Raw genomic sequence first — 17,537 nt, forward strand, 5'->3', positions numbered from 1 at the left:
AAGTTTCCCACTGTTTCTATGGAGTTGTTGCTTTGTACAGGACGTGAAATAATCCAGGAAAAAAAAGAACTGCTTTGTTTATTTTGTGTACAAAAACCTAAAGAGACTTGGTTAAAGTCAGTGACCTTGTTAATTGAGTAGAAAGTGCTGGTTAATTGCTGATGGTTTTTATATAACTGAGCATTCCTTTCCTGGCCAGGCCTCCAGTGAGGATCCCTGCACGATCTGTCACGATGAGCTGAGCAGAGACTCCTGTGAGCTCGAGTGTGGGCATCACTTCCACAGGGAGGTGAGTTCAGGTCTTGTTCCTGATCTCCACTTCCTAAAAACAACCCCTTTACCCTCCCCTTACCCTTCAGTGCTTAAACAGTGGGGCACAATTTGCTTTTCCAGTCTTTGCCCCCCAAAACTTTCCCCACAGACAGCCTGTGTCAGAAAGCTTCAGGTGGTTTAAGTAAAATAATTCATCAGTGAATTGAAGATGATTCTTCAGAGAGTGAATTTAGTTGGGACTGTTGGCAGCACACTCAGGGAATGGGCTATCCCTAAAAACCCTGCATTTTGCCACCTGATAGTGGAAACTCATGGAGTAAAGAAGTCAGGATCATGCTGGAGTAACTCCACCTTTCTGTCTGTGCCTTTTCCCCTTTACCTTTTTTGTTCAACGCTGATTTCTTCTCGCAGAACGAATTTGATTAGAGCAGGAGAACAGTTCTCCAACCCCAAATTTCAGTGGTGTAGAACCTGTTGAAGAACTTCCCCATTAGTGCCAATTCTTTCCAGCCTCCAGCTGGACTCCTCTTCCCAGATTTTGCCTCTCACCCTCTCCCTGTCCCTGCAGTGCATCCGAACGTGGCTCAAGCAGCATTCCAGCACCTGCCCCATCTGCCGTGTCCATGCTCTGCTTCCTGAGGATTTCCCTGAGCTTCCTGCATGGAACAAGTAAAGCTGAACCTGCTTTTACCTCCACACTTTATACTAAGATGCAAAAGGGCTGCAGCATAACCCCAGTGATGGGGGACAGGACAGAACCCTGGGTTTATTGGCAATGGGAACAGCCTCAGGATTTGGCCCTTGGCATTGAGCCACAGACTCCCAAAGATCAAGGATTTCTCCTGCTTCTGCCTAAAGCTGTGGAGTTCAGGGCTGGCAGCACACAAAACTGGTGGATTTTTGGCTAAGGGACACTGAAAGTACCAAATTATGTCATCTGAAAGGCCAGTGTGTAATTCCTGTGAAGAGGGGGCTTTTCCCTCAGATTTACTCCAGTATCAAACAAGTAGGTGACCCAAAGGATGGAGCAGCAGAACTGGAACAGCCACACCATTCCCTTCCACTGGCACAAACAATTCAGGATTCAAGCCTGCTGTGGTCCTTGCAGTTCATCCCTGCAGCTCCTCTCTCTGCATAAATCCACAGCTGAGAATTCAAATCATTTAAATAATAACTTTTAGTAACATTTTGAAACTGGAATTCTAAATTATTCATGTGGATCAATTCTTAAGTTTCAAAATAGGGTTGAAATTTGAATTTCCCCCCTTGTTGAAGAGCTGGTCTGTTGAAGTCAGGAGGATTTTAAAAAAGGATTTTAAAAAAGGATTTTTAAGCAACACTTCCTCTGTATTTTGTGCAGGAATGGTCACCAGTAGCAGGAGGGGCAGAATTCCAACAGCTCAGGGAATTGTTCTCCCCCTCTTTCCCCAAGTCTGAACTGGCCAGAGCACCTTCAACAGTGACAAATTTGTCCCAGAGAGCCAAAAGATGAGGGCCAGAGCCTGAGAACCTTAAAGTGAAAATCAAATACTCTGTTGTCTGAATACAGGGAGGATGATATGGATTAGGAGCTTTTGGCTAAGTCCAGGGATCGCTTGTTCCCCACACATCTCCTCCAGCTGAAATTTTAAACTCCTCTGTGGTTCATCAGTGTATTAATTACCACTTGAATAAGAAATAAAATCACTGCTGCAGCCCAACAAGTTGTTTGTGTGTAGTATTTCTGCTCAGTCTGAGTTAGGGGTGAGTAACTACTGTGTGCTGTAGAATTAGGGCCTAAAAATTCCAGCACTGGAATCCTTTTCAGCCTCCAGTATTTTGGGGGGTTGCAGCTCTTCCCAAGGCCAGCCCCTCTTTCCACATCCCTTGGGACAGCAGGAGCTGGCAGCTCCTGGCACTCCTGGAGCAGACTGGAAAGTCCAAGGAGTGGCTTTCACTTCCCCAAATCCCCCTGTACCATCCCCTGGTCTTAGGGAAAAGTGGGAAGTTTCAGTCAACAGCATTTTCCTCCCTCAGACATTGGAATAAAAATTTCAGCTGTTTCTCCCCTAAAACACCAGGGTCAAAACTGGAATTACATTCTCCTGCTCGGCAGTGCTGCTGGATAAACCAAAGGAAATGATTTTTCTTAGTTTTCTTAATTCTGCCTTTTCAGGTGCTCATCTTTACACTTCCAATTTCCATAATACAGACTGAGCCTGCCTCTACCCCACATGGAAAATGAACAGAAAATCCACAAGTTGTGGCTGTTCCATTAAAACAACATCAAAAACCCACACACAACCTGTTTGTGTTGGGAAGGTTCTTTCTTACTGAGCTACTCTTCCTTTAGGCTGTGCAGTCACAAACACATTCATTTATTCCTCCAACACAAACTCCTGTTCCCAATGGACTAAAATTTCCTTGGTGGGATTTGCCATCATTCATTCCCCATCCACCTTGGGGCAGATCCCACAGCACAACCTTCCACTGCTGTAGCACCATTTTTTTAGACCTTCCAAGACCTTATTTCTCATTATAGCATCATTCCCATGCTCTCCCAGTATGGCTGTAATGGGATTTATAAGGGGTCTTCAGAGGACTTTGGAATGAGTATTACAAAATTACATCAAGAGAGGAACTTGCTACATACTCCTACAGGCCTCAGGAAGCTACAGAATGATTCCTTCAGGATTTTCCCAAGGAAAAAATGGGGAAAACATGGTTGTTGAATGCAGCAGGATTGGGAAATCCTGCCAAGGCTACTGGACTGGGAAATCCAGATGGGCAGAGTCTTGGCCAGGTTAACAGGGAAGTGAAAGCACAAGAAGAACCCACAGGAAGGAGTCGGGCACAGATAAAGTTCCACTTTCCCTCTGAGGAATTCCCAGTAAATCCTCCCCTGGTTCTCCTGGGGGTGTTCACATCCTGCAGAGCTTCAGTGGGAAGTTCTCTGTGATGAGATGGTCGTCGTGCAGAAGGACCACGATGTTCACTTCAAACTCTGGGAGAAGGGGGGAAAAAACAGGGAGAGAATTCCATAGGGAGCTGAATCCTAGCAGCAATCCCACCCCAATTCCATAGGGAGCTCAATCCTAGCAGCAATCCCACTCCAATTCCATAGGGAGCTGAATCCTAGCAGCAATCCTACCCCAATTCCATAGGGAGCTGAATCCTAGCAGCAATCCTACCCCAATTCCATAGGGAGCTCAATCCTAGCAGCAATCCCACTCCAATTCCATAGGGAGCTCAATCCTAGCAGCAATCCCACTCCAATTCCATAGGGAGCTCAATCCTAGCAGCAATCCCAGCCCAATTCCATAGGGAGCTCAATCCTAGCAGCAATCCCACTCCAATTCCAAAGGGAGCTGAATCCTAACAGCAATCCCACTCCAATTCCAAAGGGAGCTGAATCCTAACAGCAATCCCACCCCAATTCCATAGGGAGCTGAATCCTAGCAGCAATCCCACTCCAATTCCATAGGGAGCTCAATCCTAGGAGCAATCCCAGCCCAATTCCATAGGGAGCTGAATCCTAGCAGCAATCCTACCCCAATTCCATAGGGAGCTCAATCCTAGCAGCCATCCCACCCCAATTCCATAGGGAGCTGAATCCCTAGGAGCAATCCCACTCCAATTCCATAGGGAGCTCAATCCTAGCAGCAATCCTACCCCAATTCCATAGGGAGCTCAATCCTAGCAGCAATCCCACTCCAATTCCATAGGGAGCTCAATCCTAGCAGCAATCCTACCCCAATTCCATAGGGAGCTGAATCCCTAGGAGCAATCCCACTCCAATTCCATAGGGAGCTCAATCCTAGCAGCAATCCCACTCCAATTCCATAGGGAGCTCAATCCTAGCAGCAATCCCACTCCAATTCCATAGGGAGCTGAATCCTAGCAGCAATCCTACCCCAGTTCCATAGGGAGCTCAATCCTAGCAGCCATCCCAGCCCAATTCCATAGGGAGCTCAATCCTAGCAGCAATCCCACTCCAATTCCATAGGGAGCTGAATCCTAGCAGCAATCCCACCCCAGTTCCATAGGGAGCTGAATCCTAGCAGCAATCCCAGCCCAATTCCATAGGGAGCTCAATCCTAGCAGCAATCCCACTCCAATTCCATAGGGAGCTGAATCCTAGCAGCAATCCCACCCCAATTCCATAGGGAGCTCAATCCTAGCAGCAATCCCAGCCCAATTCCATAGGGAGCTCAATCCTAGCAGCAATCCTACCCCAATTCCATAGGGAGCTCAATCCTAGCAGCAATCCCACTCCAATTCCATAGGGAGCTCAATCCTAGCAGCAATCCCACCCCAATTCCATAGGGAGCTCAATCCTAGCAGCAATCCCAGCCCAATTCCATAGGGAGCTCAATCCTAGCAGCAATCCCACCCCAATTCCATAGGGAGCTCAATCCTAGCAGCAGGATGAGGCAGGAGCTCCACCAGGCATCCCAGACCTTGAACCATTCCTAGAAAATCCTGCTTTGTTCTGATCTTTGGGATTCCTCTGGATTGGTTTATCACTGCTAAATTGTGGCAAGCAATCCTTTGGAAAACAGGATTCAGACATCAAAGAGCAAGATGTTTTGGGAAAGACACCTCCACCACAATGGTGTTTAGAAGCATGGAATGGGAGAATGCCAGGACAGACCCATTCCCTGTTTCCAGCATGTAACAGCCTTAGGAAATGAAATACTGGAATACAACAGGCCTGCAAACTGTGGAACAAAAATTCCAGAGGAAAATCTACTCCTTAGATGTTACATTGTGTCCTTCAAAGCTAAAATCAATGTCAGATCAATAATCAATCCTAAATGGAGACAGAACAAAAAGCCAGGCCAAGTTAATAAATGAAGGGAAGCAGAAGTCAAAATAAACTGAAAATCTCACTGCAAATTGCTATTCAAGAGCTAAAAATGGCAAAAAAATAAAGAATATTATTATTTTGGGGAAAATCACTGCACACAGGTTCCGTGCCAACAGATTCCAGCAGGATGAGGGGGAGAAATACAAACCAGCCAAGTGGATTCTTGCAGTACTTATTTGAACAAGTGAGGAAAACCCTGATTTTGTTAAGAGAAAAGTTGGGTTTTGGCAACAATCAGCAGGGAGAGGAAGCACGTGGTGCAGATAAGGAAAGTCACACCCACACCAACCCTGCTGCTTCCAGGGCTTTTAGCAGGAGAGTGGGAAACAAAAAGGAGAGGAAAGGGAAAGAGGGGTTCTCCCTGGTGAGGAAAAGGAGGAATTTTACTCAAGGGTTTAATCACGTGACCTGCATCCCACTGCTCCTCCTGTCCATCATGGAATTTTATCAGGAGTATTAGTGGCTGCACAACTGTTTGTATTGGAAGTATTTGGGCTGTATTTTCTCTGTCTGAAATCCAGCAGGGTTCAGGGAAGCAGAGGGCTCTTCCTGCAGATTTATCCCCTCCCCTGCCAATCTAAAGGGAATGTGGACACTCATTTCCCATGACAGTGCCTCCCCACTCACCCACTTTGAAGTTTGTTGTTTCCAGGGTGGGGCAGGTGAAGAGCCTGGGGAACACCATGTGGATGGGGATGGGGAGGCCCCTGCACACGTCCCCGTCGGCGATCTGGATGTTCTGGATCTCCGTGGCGTCCCTGGCGTAGCCTTCAGCACACCCTGGGCGTGGCAGAAGGGGCACAGGGAGAGGAGGGAAATGGGGTGAGATGAGACAAAGCAGCAGCCACCATTTCCAATGGAGATACACCAGGATTTAGGGGGGAAAAGTGCCCTGCAAGTTTTCACAGAGTTAAGGATCGTGGAGATGGTTTAAATTAACAGAGTTGCTCCAGAGTGCAAACCCTGCAAGGCTTTAATGCTCTGGCATTTCTTTAATGCTCTTCCCTGCTTCCCTCTGAAGGGATGGAGGGCATTCCTGCAGCCTGCTCCCTGCCCTTCCCATGGACACAGGCTCACCACAGGTCTCCACACGCACGAGCTGCAGCTCGATGCTCTTGACGGCCGCCTCGGCGCTCTCCACCACCAGCTCCCCCGTCAGGGGCTGCGTGATCACACAGTTGGTGGAATTCAGGTGCCCTCTGATCAGGAATTTGGGAAGGGAGGCTCTCTGGAAACATTGGAGGGAGGAGAAGATGCCACTGTAAGAGCAGACTAAGCAAAAAAAAAAACCTTATGGAAAATTATCAAGAGAAGTAGGAAATTCTCCAGGAGTTCCAAAGTTGAGAACTCAAGAGTTCAGAAATTCCTCACGTAGCTTAAACTTAATTCTTTCTGTCTCTGTCAGGATATCTTCTACAATCTTCTCCCTTGACATGCCTCCTTCCTGCTTCTCCATCCACCCCATGGATGGACTTCACCTGGGAAGAACTGACAGAACTTGGCTGTTAGAATTCATCCAGGAGCTGGAACCGTGTGCTGAAGGAGGTGGGGACACCTTCCACTGTGCCAGGCTGCTCCAAGCCCCAATGTCCAGCCTGGCCTTGGGCACTGCCAGGGATCCAGGGGCAGCCCCAGCTGCTCTGGGCACCCTGTGCCAGGGCCTGCCAGGAAACAATTCCTTCCCAATATCCCATCTAACCCTGCCCTCCTTGAGGCTTCCCAAAGCCACAGGGGGCTGTGAAAAAAGACATAACCAAGGCTCAAAATACACATTTTTAAAGGCTCTTGGCTGTACATGGTATAGAAATGTTTTCCCTTGCTCCACTCCCATCCTTCATTCAGCAAAGGGATAAAAATATTTAACCACTTCCGAGGAAAATTCCACCTCCAACTGGTCACCACAGTACAGGAGAAGAGGCAGAATCACTTGATTGCTTATAAAAGTGAAAAAGAAAATGGAAAAGTAAAAAAAAAGAGCTGATTATCTACAAAGCAGAATTTAATCACTCCTCTGGTCTCACTCAATCACACAAACATTACATTTTAAAATGAAATAATAAGAAAATCCTTTTACCTCCTTAACATTTTGCAGAGTTTCAGGAGTAATGGTGAAGTCCACGGGGCTTGGCAGCAGCTTCCCTTTCTGTGACTGCAGGGAGTGAAAGGGTTAAACTGTAACTGATCCCCAAAACACAGAGACAATATTAGAAACCACAACAGTTGGCTGCCCTAAACCACCTGGAAAAGCAGGAATACACTCCCCATCTCAAGCAGAGAGGGAAAAAAAAGTTCAATTTCCCATTTCTGTATGTACAAATAACTTCATTTTACACATCCCTTGGAATGTTTCCTTTCATTATTCAGTTTGGGATGGGGAGATTCTAAATGAACTTGTGTCCATGGCTTCAAACCTGCTTTATAAAAACTCTGCCTCCCTCTTGTTCTCCACCAGCAAGGGGCTGATCTGGAACTCTCAGTGAGGATCTGCCCTCACTGCTCAAGAATTCGAAATAGCTGCTGCTGCCCAGCTGCAAGATGGAAGAGATTAGCAAAAGATTGGCTGCATTTTCCCAAAATGACAAATTCTGGCACAGAACAAGCTTAAGGGAAATGGTACATTGAGCACTGACAGTGAGAATGATATGTTCAGTAAAACCTCATTAATTCACCCTGACTGAGAGATTCATGATTTACTGACTTGTGAGCTCAGAAGTGCTGTAGTGGGAACGAGAAATAAACCCAGGAAAACTGCATGAGATGTGATTTGTCACTCCTCTGACAAGTGTGGCTCACTTACAAATGTAATAATGGCCCAATAAAATGTAGCATCACATAGTTCAGAAAATACTGAAATCTTACCAACAGGAAACTTGTTTGTAACACCAAACTAAATCTTTTAAAAAGATCCTTTCAAACTGAAGTCCCATTTCCACCACTAGTCCTGAGTGACACTAAATGTTTTGATATTTACTGTCCTGTTAGAGTTCAAAGGAATGATACAAGCAGGATGTTCCAGCACATTGTAGATGGAAAAAGGGACATTTCATCAGGTCTGTCCTGTCCTCAGCTGCTCAGGACAGGTACAGGTCAATCTAAACCAACCCCAAACCCTACACAGGAACTTCTGGAACAACCAGCAAAGCATTTCTGGGAATCCAACCTCCTCCCACAAGGATTAGGATTAAAAGCAATTTTTCCCTGCAGGAATGGTCAAGCATTGGAATGAGTTGCTCAGGAAAGTGGTAGAGTCTCTGGGAGTGCTCAGGAGGAGTCTGGATGTGGCCCTTGGGGACAGGGTTTGGGGTGATGGTAGGACTGGGTGGTCCTGAAGGGCTCTTCCCACCTTGAAAATTCCATGATTTCCACCTTGATGCAGACCCAGCTGTGGTATTTTGAGTCAGGGCTCTAACTCATTACTCCTCATGTGAAGAACAGAAATCAGGTATTTTCAGCACCCAACTCCCATTTCCAGGACTGTGGGAGCCTGGAACCTCTGGCTGAGAACTCCTGGGATAATTCAAAACAGTGTTTGGAGAAATGACATCGTATTTATGTGAGCACCCCATTGTCTCAGAACTGAAAGGATGAATAAAGAGAACTCAGGGCACTGTAAAAACATCTGAAAATCCAACTCCTCTTTGTCCTTTAAAATGAAACAGGGATGGGTTTTTCCAATCAGAAGCAACAGCTCTTCGGGGTGGTTTTGGTTTGGGGCAGATTTCCTTTACTCCTACATTTTGGACAAAGCTCTCAGGCACAGGGGGGGATTTTGAGGTGTCCTGTGCAGGGCCAGGAGTTGGATTCCATGATCCTTGTGGATCCTTTCCCACTCAGATATTCTGATTCTACACTTCTATGATCCCTCATCTCAATATCACAATTTCCATGGGGTTTATTTGGGTTTTTTTTTCCCTTATTACCAAACTTTAAGTGAAGCGGGCGGGGGGGGGAAGTCCAAATAAATGAATTAACTGCAAAATGAACACAAACCACACTCACCAGGGAGTGGACAATGAATTCACAAGTCTTGGTGAGGTCCTTTGCCAGCAGGGAGCGTCTCATGTCACAGCGCAGGGTGTACTGGGGGAATGGGATGACACAGGAAAATAAAAAAAAACAAGAGCCTTAATTCAGATTTCCTCAATCTTTCCCAACTTTTCACCTCCTTTCTGCCTCTGTGCAGTGTGTTGTTGCTGTTATATCCACTTAAGGGTGATCATGGTCTTGCTTTTCACCCTACTTTGGATTTTCAATGTGACATATTCACAGCCCTTCTAATTTTGATTTTATCGTGGGATTTACAGTGGGAACAGTTGTTGGGATATTTAATGCAGAACTTCTTCAGCCACACAGCTGAGCTCAAAGCAGCAGCTTGCACTAAAATCAGGCAACAAGGTGAATTTGCTTCCAATTGCCTGCCCTAAAATAGGAGCCATAAACCAGTGGCTGAAAAATAGGAAGACCTTGGTTATCCCAGTAATCCTACACTTCAGCATCTCCAACAAAGCCTCTCAGTGTCCTAACAGGACAGGGAATTTGCTGGGATGGGGGCATTTCTTGTTTAGTTTGTTGGATTTTTAATTCCTCCCTCAGCCCAGGGATTTGGGCTCCTCACTTCTGGTTCATGGCCACGACCCCCCAGCAGTGTCTGATTAAAGGTCTCTGCATCAGAAGAGAGTGTGAACCCACAACTAATCCCTAAATCAAGAAAAAGAGGCTCAGTTAAAACTGCCCAGAGGTTTAGGAAGTGTCTCTTAATCAGCCCCTCAGTGTTACATTTCCCTCTTCAGGAGAGCAGGACTCTCAAAGTTTGGCTGAGATCTAAATCATTAATTTTTAATGGCATTTTATGCAAGAAAAGGTACACAAAGGAGAGAGGGAATGAGAAAATAAAACAAATATTCCCCATTGAAGTGCACCTCAAAGTGACTGATTGATCACAGTAAGTTATTTGGGATATGGGAAGTAACTCAACCAGTGCTGCACCATTTTTGACATCCCTACCACAAACAACAGCTGTTACATGAGGGAGGAAGCCAAAACTGAGCAAATATATGGAAAGGATTTAAAAAATATCCAAATATAGACAAAAAACAAGGGATTTTTTTTCTTTTAGTTACTTCTGACAGGCTACTGGGGGGTGACTTAGTTTATTAGGTTGTTTTTTTTAATTCCAGTGACATAAAACCTCATTGTCTAACACAGTATTTACCTTCAAGAGATGGCTGAAGAAAGACTTTCCCCCTAAAAAACCCCACCAAAAATCCCCCAAACAAACCAACCCACATATGGTAAGGCAGTTTTTAACCAAAAAAGATCAAATTTCAAAACTGTATTTCCACAAGATAGTGTCCAAGCAGGTATTCCATACAGATCTGGGCAGAGAATGTTACTCCTTCTCTCCCCAGCAAACAATTCCTGATTTGTTTTGCTCTCAACACTTGGAGTTTTCATTATGAAATTCCACATTTATTTGGAATAAAACCACACTGTGGTGCTGTTTTTTTTTTTTTTTTCAGGAAAGGAATGGATAAAGTTGCCTACAACATCAGGATGGCTCAGATTTAGGTGACAGCTGTTCTGCTGAGGTATTTCAGGCAAAACATCTTGTTTGTGCCATCATTCCTGAAAGATTTACTGGATAAAAGTGTGGAAGGCTCAGTCAGTGTGAAAAGAAAACACCACCAAACTTCATCCTCCATTTGCATGGATTGAGAGTTGCTCTAGGACACATTGTGCAGATAAAAGTTCCTCTTTTCTCTCCAGACAAGACTTCCTCACCTGGATATTGACAAAGACTCCGTGATATGTCTCGTACAGAACTTTGTTGCCCTTCATTTGCAGTGGGAATTCAAAGGGAATTTCTGTCTTGCCACTGGGGAGCTTCCCTGGTTTCACCATTTCAATGGTGCTGTTGATAATCTGAATAGGCTGCAAGGATAAATATTGAAGAGGTTTAGGCTGAGACAGAGAACCAACATCTAAACTCTTAACAGAATTCCTGGATTTCCAGAATCCCAGGGACCTCTTGAAACACACAGTGCTGGGATATTTCTTTAAAATGAAAAGAAATATTAATACTTGGCTCAAGAGAACAATTTATATTTTTGGGTGCATCACACTAACATATTCAGGGAGCTCAACAGGAGCATCTCCAGCTTTGGGAAGTGGAGCTTCATTTCCTAAATTATGACCCTCAACAGCAGCAGGAATGACCAAACCTGTGCAGCAGAGCACTGAGCTGTCTGCTCCCACCTCCACCTGGCCCCTTCTCACACTAAACTTTGTTATTATTTAGGATAGCTCTCCCTGGAATGAGGGTTAACTCTGGTCTGACTGGGGACGTGGCTTGGAGATGACATTTCTTTTCTCTCTGTAGTTTTACCATTATTTTCCCCAACTGTGGAGCTCCCAACACAAAAAAGAAGTGGAGCTGCTGGAGACAGTCCAGGGGAGGCCCCTAAGTTGGTCCCAGGGTTGGAGGCCCTCTGCTCTGGAGCCAGGCTGGGAGAAGTTGGGGGTGTTCACCTGGAGAAGAGAAGGCTCCAGGGAGAGCTCAGAGCCCCTTGCAGGGCCTGAAGGGGCTCCAGGAGAGCTGGAGAGGGACTGGGGACAAGAGATGGACCCAGGGAATGGCTTCCCAGTGCCAGAGGGCAGGGCTGGATGGGAGATTGGGCAGGAATTGTTCCCTGGGAGGGTGGGCAGGCCCTGGCACAGGGTGCCCAGAGCAGCTGGGGCTGCCCCTGGATCCCTGGCAGTGCCCAAGGCCAGGCTGGACATTGGGGCTTGGAGCAGCCTGGGACAGTGGGAGGTGTCCCTGCCCATGGCAGGGGGTGGGAATGGATGATTTTTAAGGTCCCCTTCCAACCCAAACCTTCTGTGATTCCCTGATTCAAGGCCATCCTAACTTAACCAAACTGTTTTCCAAATGTAGCTGCTTCCAGACACAGCCTGCCCTGCTCCCATCAGCACAGCCTGTGTAGCCTGGGATAAGTTGCCCTGCTGGGATCCAAACCCCACAGTTCCAAACCTGGGGAGCAGCACAGAGCTGTTCCTGGAGCTCTGCAGTCCCACTCTCTGCAGAGGAATCTGGGTAAGTCCTGTCTCATGCCCAGGAACCCCTCCATGGCCCCCACAGGAATTACTGTGATAGGGACTGAGCTGGCACCAAAGTCCAGTTCAACCGGGTCACTTTAACACAAATTAAATAACATCACACAATTCATTATCTTCCTTTAAATCCCAGCCCTTCAATGCATCATCCACTAACCCTTTTTAACCATTTATGGCAGTGTGTTTCAGCCTGAAAGAAAATTCTCCCATCAGTGCAAGTTCCTTCCCCAAAAGGTCCTCATCTATCCCTCCCTGGGGATATTCCAGAGCCATCTGGACACAACCCTGGGCCCTGTGCTCTGGGATGGCCCTGCTGGAGCAGGGAGGTGGCACCAGGGTCCTTCCACCCTCACCCATCCTGGGATTCTGTGATCTCCAGATGAAGCTGAGCTTTCCATCACTTCCACACCATGAACAGCTCTGACCACCTTAGAGCCATCAAGGAAAGGTTTCTTGAGAAAAAAAAGAGGTTTTTGTGTTAAAAATATTCACCTGTGCAGGTCTTACCTTGGCAGTGTTGCAGAAGGCCTCAAACACGCCCACGTTTTTGGCACTGAGCTGCAGATTCACCGAGCCCTCCATGGTTAAGGAGATCCCCTGGTGCTGCACCGTGTCCTTACTGGTTATGACCACCACTCCAGAAAGAATTTCCTAATAGGAAAGAGGAAAACATCTGTTTAAATCCATTTTTTCATAGCTGTTAGCCACACAGTGTGGAACTGATCTCCAAACTCAAAAAAACCCTGTTGCCAAAGAATGGTGTAACCTTGTCAGGAATAGACAAACGCTGATGAAGGAATTTAGGATGAGAGCTCTGCATTTTTGGTTTTTCCTTAAAAATATCACCCTCCTCTTGACAAGTATTAACCTGAGCTTCAAATTCTTCCCAAAGTTTCAAGACTTTCCTGTCCAGGAAGATGAAAAACCCTCTCAGTGGGTCAGCTGCTAACAGCCAAGTTCCATTTGATGTGTTGGAATAAACTCTGAGGAGGAATTGCTGTATGAAAATTGGGATGGTTGGCCACAGGAGAGGGAAGAGAAGGCACAACTGGAAAAGGGATGGCCAAGCTGAAGGTGAGATCCACCTCGAGAGTGGAGCAGAAGAGATTTAAAATACAAAAATGAACACAAAGAAACAGTTTCAAAGTGAATCTGAATGCAAGGCAGGAGCTGTGTGACTCCAGGAATGTTGACACTCATCCCATGAAGGATGTGCTGTCCACAAAATATCCTCTGCACAAAAACGCTGCCTCCTCAAAGTGTCAACTCAGACTTTTTAACACTGAAAAACTGATGAACTGCAGGAGAACAACACACACCTCCCTTCACACACTCCATGTTTTATCCTTCCCTTCTCCTGCACTGGAGAATCCGCTTCAATCCTGAAAAATTCCCACCTGGAAAGGGCAGCAGGTGATGGAGAACTGGAGAGTCCCCTGGGGATAAACCTTCTCTCCTGCTCCTTCCCCAGGCAAACAGGCCCTGAGGAACAGCTCCCTCCAACCATGGGAAAATCCCGACTGCTCACCCTGCGCCCGACCAGTTCAAACCAGGATCTCTCCAGGAGACTGGGAATTTTGGCAGATTTTTGTCTTTCCTGGTGGTGCAGGATGGCAAAAATGGGTCAGGGGGGTTGAACAGCAGGAAAACATCCACATCCCAACCAAAGCTGACATCCTGAGAGCCTGGAAAGAGGATATGCAGCAAGTGGGAAATACCGGAACAGGAGGCGCGAGCACAAAAGGACAGCGAAGAAAAGCTGACCTAAATTCTGCACTGCTCTGCTAAAGGGCCTTAATTAGCACCAGCAATTAGGTTATTGCTTTAAAAAATGAGTCCAGCTCAACTATGAGAAGCAAGGACAACTGTGAACGTCTGAACTGCTTTAACAAAGGAGAAGTTTCCTGTCACACAGCAACAACCCATTCCAGAGCTGCTGCCTACACAGCTCCACGTGGGAAGGGTGCACGTCCTGGGAGCAGGAAGGGGAAGGATGACTTGAAGTTAAATATCAATTTTTTTTTCAATATTTCTTCAGAAACCAAAAACCAGCTCAAAATTCTGTCCCTGTGCCCAGGTGAGAGCCCACCTGCAGAGCTGCCCCAGCCCTGGGGCCCAGCACAGGGAGGATGTGGAGCTGCTGGAGAGAGGCCAGAGGAGGCTCCAGGATGAGCAGAGGGATGGAGCAGCTCTGCTGGGAGGAAAGGCTGCCAGAGCTGGGATTGTTCAGCCTGGAGAGGAGAAGCTTTGGGGTGAGCTCAGGGTGGCCTTGCAGGGCCTGAAGGAAACCCAGGAGAGCTGGAGAGGGACTGGGGACAAGGGATGGAGGGACAGGACAAAGACGAATGACTTCAAATTGCCAGAGGGCAGGGCTGGATGGGAGATTGGGCAGGAATTGTTCCCTGGCAGGGTGGGCAGGCCCTGGCACAGGGTGCCCAGAGCAGCTGGGGCTGCCCCTGGATCCCTGGCAGTGCCCAAGGCCAGGCTGGACATTGGGGCTTGGAGCAGCCTGGGACAGTGGGAGGTGTCCCTGCCCATGGCAGGGGTGGCACTGGATGGGCTTTAAGGTCCCTTCCATTCCTTGCTGTCCCTACAAGATTCCTACTAAAAATCCATGTTGGATTCCTTGGTGTACAGCTCTTTCATCATTGTGTTTTCATCTCAAGGCTTACAAATTCCAGGCCCACTTAATGAACTAAAATTAGAAACCTTTCCACGTGGAGTTAATTGGAAGCTACAAACAAAACTGACAGATTGACTGACCAGAAGTATCCTAATTTCAGCTTAAAACAGAGGGAATATCCCTTTCCCATATTAAAAAGAAAACAAACCATATCCAGCTAAAAGTGATATAAAGCAAGTCAAGTTCAGTCAAACTGAAAATGGACACAGCAGTGAGATACTGAAATAGATAAATAAACAAAGTCTTAATAATTTATAACTTTATTATGCACAAAATGATGTGAAAGTGAGACACAGACTGTATTTATCACTATGGAGCTATTCCTAAAGGGAATAACTGAGCTTTGCCAAAGCCATTCTCTAGATAATCTGACAATTTTAGGACAGATGCTGTATGCCCTTCCATTCAAATCCAGTTTTCCAGCATTAAAATCATTCAATAAATGGAATTTCGGTGGATGGAAAGGATTTTTGTGATACAAATGTGTGGCCGGATGGTAAGGAAAAAAGAGACACCTGAACAGTTCTGCTGAACAACTCAGGACTTCTAGATAAATAGTGATAAAAATTAAAAATATTCCTTCCCTTTCAAGCCACATCGGCCTCTGCAGAGCGGGGTCGGGGTCTTCCAGCGGTACCCAGGAAAAGGGGAAGGACAAAAAGCAACACTTAATTCCAAAGGCAACGCCCAAAAAGCCCGGGGCTCTGCCCCTGCTGGTAACGGGAGGCCACCGGGAAGCCGTGCCGGGATCGGGAAAGCTCCGGGCACGGACAGAGGGACAGTTCGGAGCAGGGGAAAAGCTCCAGGAAGGGATACAGGGAAAGCTCTGGGACACAGGGAAAGCCGCCGACACCGCGGCAGCACCGACAGGAGAGGGCGAACGACTCCGCTTCCCGAGCAATCCCCGCTGCCAAGGACGGTCCTGGGCCATTCCCAGCGGGAAGCCCGGGCCAGGACACGGCCCCGGAGCCCAGCGAGGACCCGCGGCCGGGCCGGGTCGCGACAGACCCCGAGTGTCCCCGACAGACCCTCACGGAATCCCAGAATAGGTGGGGTTCGAAGAGACCTCTGGAGATGATCCAGTCCAACTCCCTGCCTAGGCAGGGTCACCTGGAGCAGGTGACAGAGGAACGCGTCCAGGTGGGCTTGGGATGTCCCAGAGGAGACTCCACGCCCTCCCTGGGCAGCTGTTTCAGGGCTCTGCCACCTTTTCTCCATGGAAGGCAGTTCTGCCTCCTGTGCAGGGCAATTGCCGGGCTCAGGCCCTGCCCGCGGCTCTGGTGCCGCTGCCGGGCCCCGGAGCAGAGCCCGGGCCCTGCCCTGAGCCCTCCCTGCAGCCAGGGACACCCAGGGCTGAGGGCCCCTCTCAGCTGGGGCTCCTCTCGAGGCTGAGCAGCCCCGGCTCCCTCAGCCTGTGCTGGGCACGGAGCTGCTCCAGGCCCTTCCTCAGCTGCGCAGCCTCCGCCGGCCCCGCTCCAGGAGCTCCCTGGGCCTGCTGGGCTGAGGAGCCAGAGCTGGGCACGGCACCCCAGAGGTGCCTCCGGGGCTGGGCACAGGGGCAGGATAACCCTGACCTGCTGGGAATGCTCTTCCAATGCACCCCAGAGCACCACTGGCCTCCTTGGCCGCTCGCCCCGCGCGGTGCCCCGCTGTTCCCCGCTCGCCCCGCGGTGACTATCGCGACAGACGCACCCCATCGCGATAGACCTTCCCGGCCCGCTTCACCCGCACGTCCAGCGCCGTGCCCATCGCTCCCGTCACGTGACCGCCGCGACCACGTGACCCGGGGCGGGGGGTGGGGAGAGCGGGAGCCCCGCCCCCACAACATCCGGGTCCTCCGCCCGTCACTTCCCAGCCGCTGACGCCACTTCCCGCGCGGCCCCGCCCACTGTCCCGGTTGTCATAGCAACGCCGGGGCGGGGTGAATGACGCAAGGTCGTGACCGCTGGGAACTACTGATCCCGGCGTGCTTTGCGCGCCGGCAGCGCCCGCTGCGGGCGGGGGGCGCCGTGTTGGCCGATGGGAGTTGTAGGCAGGGCCGTCACCGCCATACGCAGCCCGCGAATGGCGCTTATCAGGACTGTGCGGCCGCGCTCGGAGCAGGGCGGTGGCAATGGGAGCCCGAGAAAGGCTTCGCTGTACTGAAATTTATCCCTCTGGCTACACTGTACAGCCACAAGCACCGATATAAACGACGAGCGAACTTGTCTGTGTTCTTAATCCGCACGGGATTCATCGCTTTGGATTTCCAAACACGGCCCGGCCTCGGTCCCCAGAGTTCCCCGCTACTTGTCCGATAAATTCAGGAAGGCAATGCCTTGCAAAATACGCAGTGAGGAATTTCGCCTTAAAAACCTGAGGCACAGAAACGCCCGGTGAGGAAATGTCCGAATGCTGAGGGGAAATGCTTCGATCTGTTCCATGTATGGCCTCAGACGGAATTCCCGTGATTTCAGCAGAACCAGGAGTTGTCCATCGCTGGAATTGCAAGTCCTGAAGGAAATGTCTAAAGCATTAGTCGAGTTCTGAATTTTATTGCTTTCCCAAGTCATTATTTTCACCTCTTTCTTCACACATTATTCACTAAAAGTAGATTTCATTGAGATTGCCATCACTAAA

At 48.4% G+C, this 17,537-nt stretch overlaps 2 protein-coding genes across 7 annotated transcripts in view; one reads left to right on the plus strand and one right to left on the minus strand.

Annotated features, from left to right (window-relative positions):
• TTC3 (tetratricopeptide repeat domain 3) overlaps positions 1–1,976 on the plus strand; it is a 43,211-nt gene extending 41,235 nt beyond the window's left edge. For 5 of the 6 annotated variants that reach the window (XM_069010515.1, XM_069010603.1, XM_069010688.1 and 2 more), the window contains one exon: positions 200–934. In XM_069010515.1, the coding sequence (XP_068866616.1) occupies positions 200–454 (255 nt within the window). In that variant the 3' untranslated portion in view covers positions 455–934. Of the gene's footprint in view, positions 1–199 lie in introns of all 6 variants that reach the window. The other variant, XM_069010777.1, reaches the window with a different exon arrangement.
• On the minus strand, positions 1,912–16,711 carry VPS26C (VPS26 endosomal protein sorting factor C). Its single transcript, XM_069011065.1, has 8 exons — positions 16,611–16,711; positions 12,743–12,886; positions 10,904–11,053; positions 9,122–9,202; positions 7,197–7,271; positions 6,200–6,350; positions 5,750–5,902; positions 1,912–3,256 (listed from the first exon to the last, which is right to left on the minus strand). The coding sequence occupies exons 1-8, from the start codon at positions 16,665–16,667 to the stop codon at positions 3,174–3,176; spliced, it is 894 nt and encodes a 297-aa protein (XP_068867166.1). The 5' UTR covers positions 16,668–16,711; the 3' UTR covers positions 1,912–3,173.
• Positions 16,712–17,537: the final 826 nt, after the last annotated feature.

Source organism: Aphelocoma coerulescens, chromosome 1 (assembly GCF_041296385.1).
Source record: "Aphelocoma coerulescens isolate FSJ_1873_10779 chromosome 1, UR_Acoe_1.0, whole genome shotgun sequence".
Classification (NCBI taxonomy): Eukaryota; Metazoa; Chordata; class Aves; order Passeriformes; family Corvidae; genus Aphelocoma; species Aphelocoma coerulescens.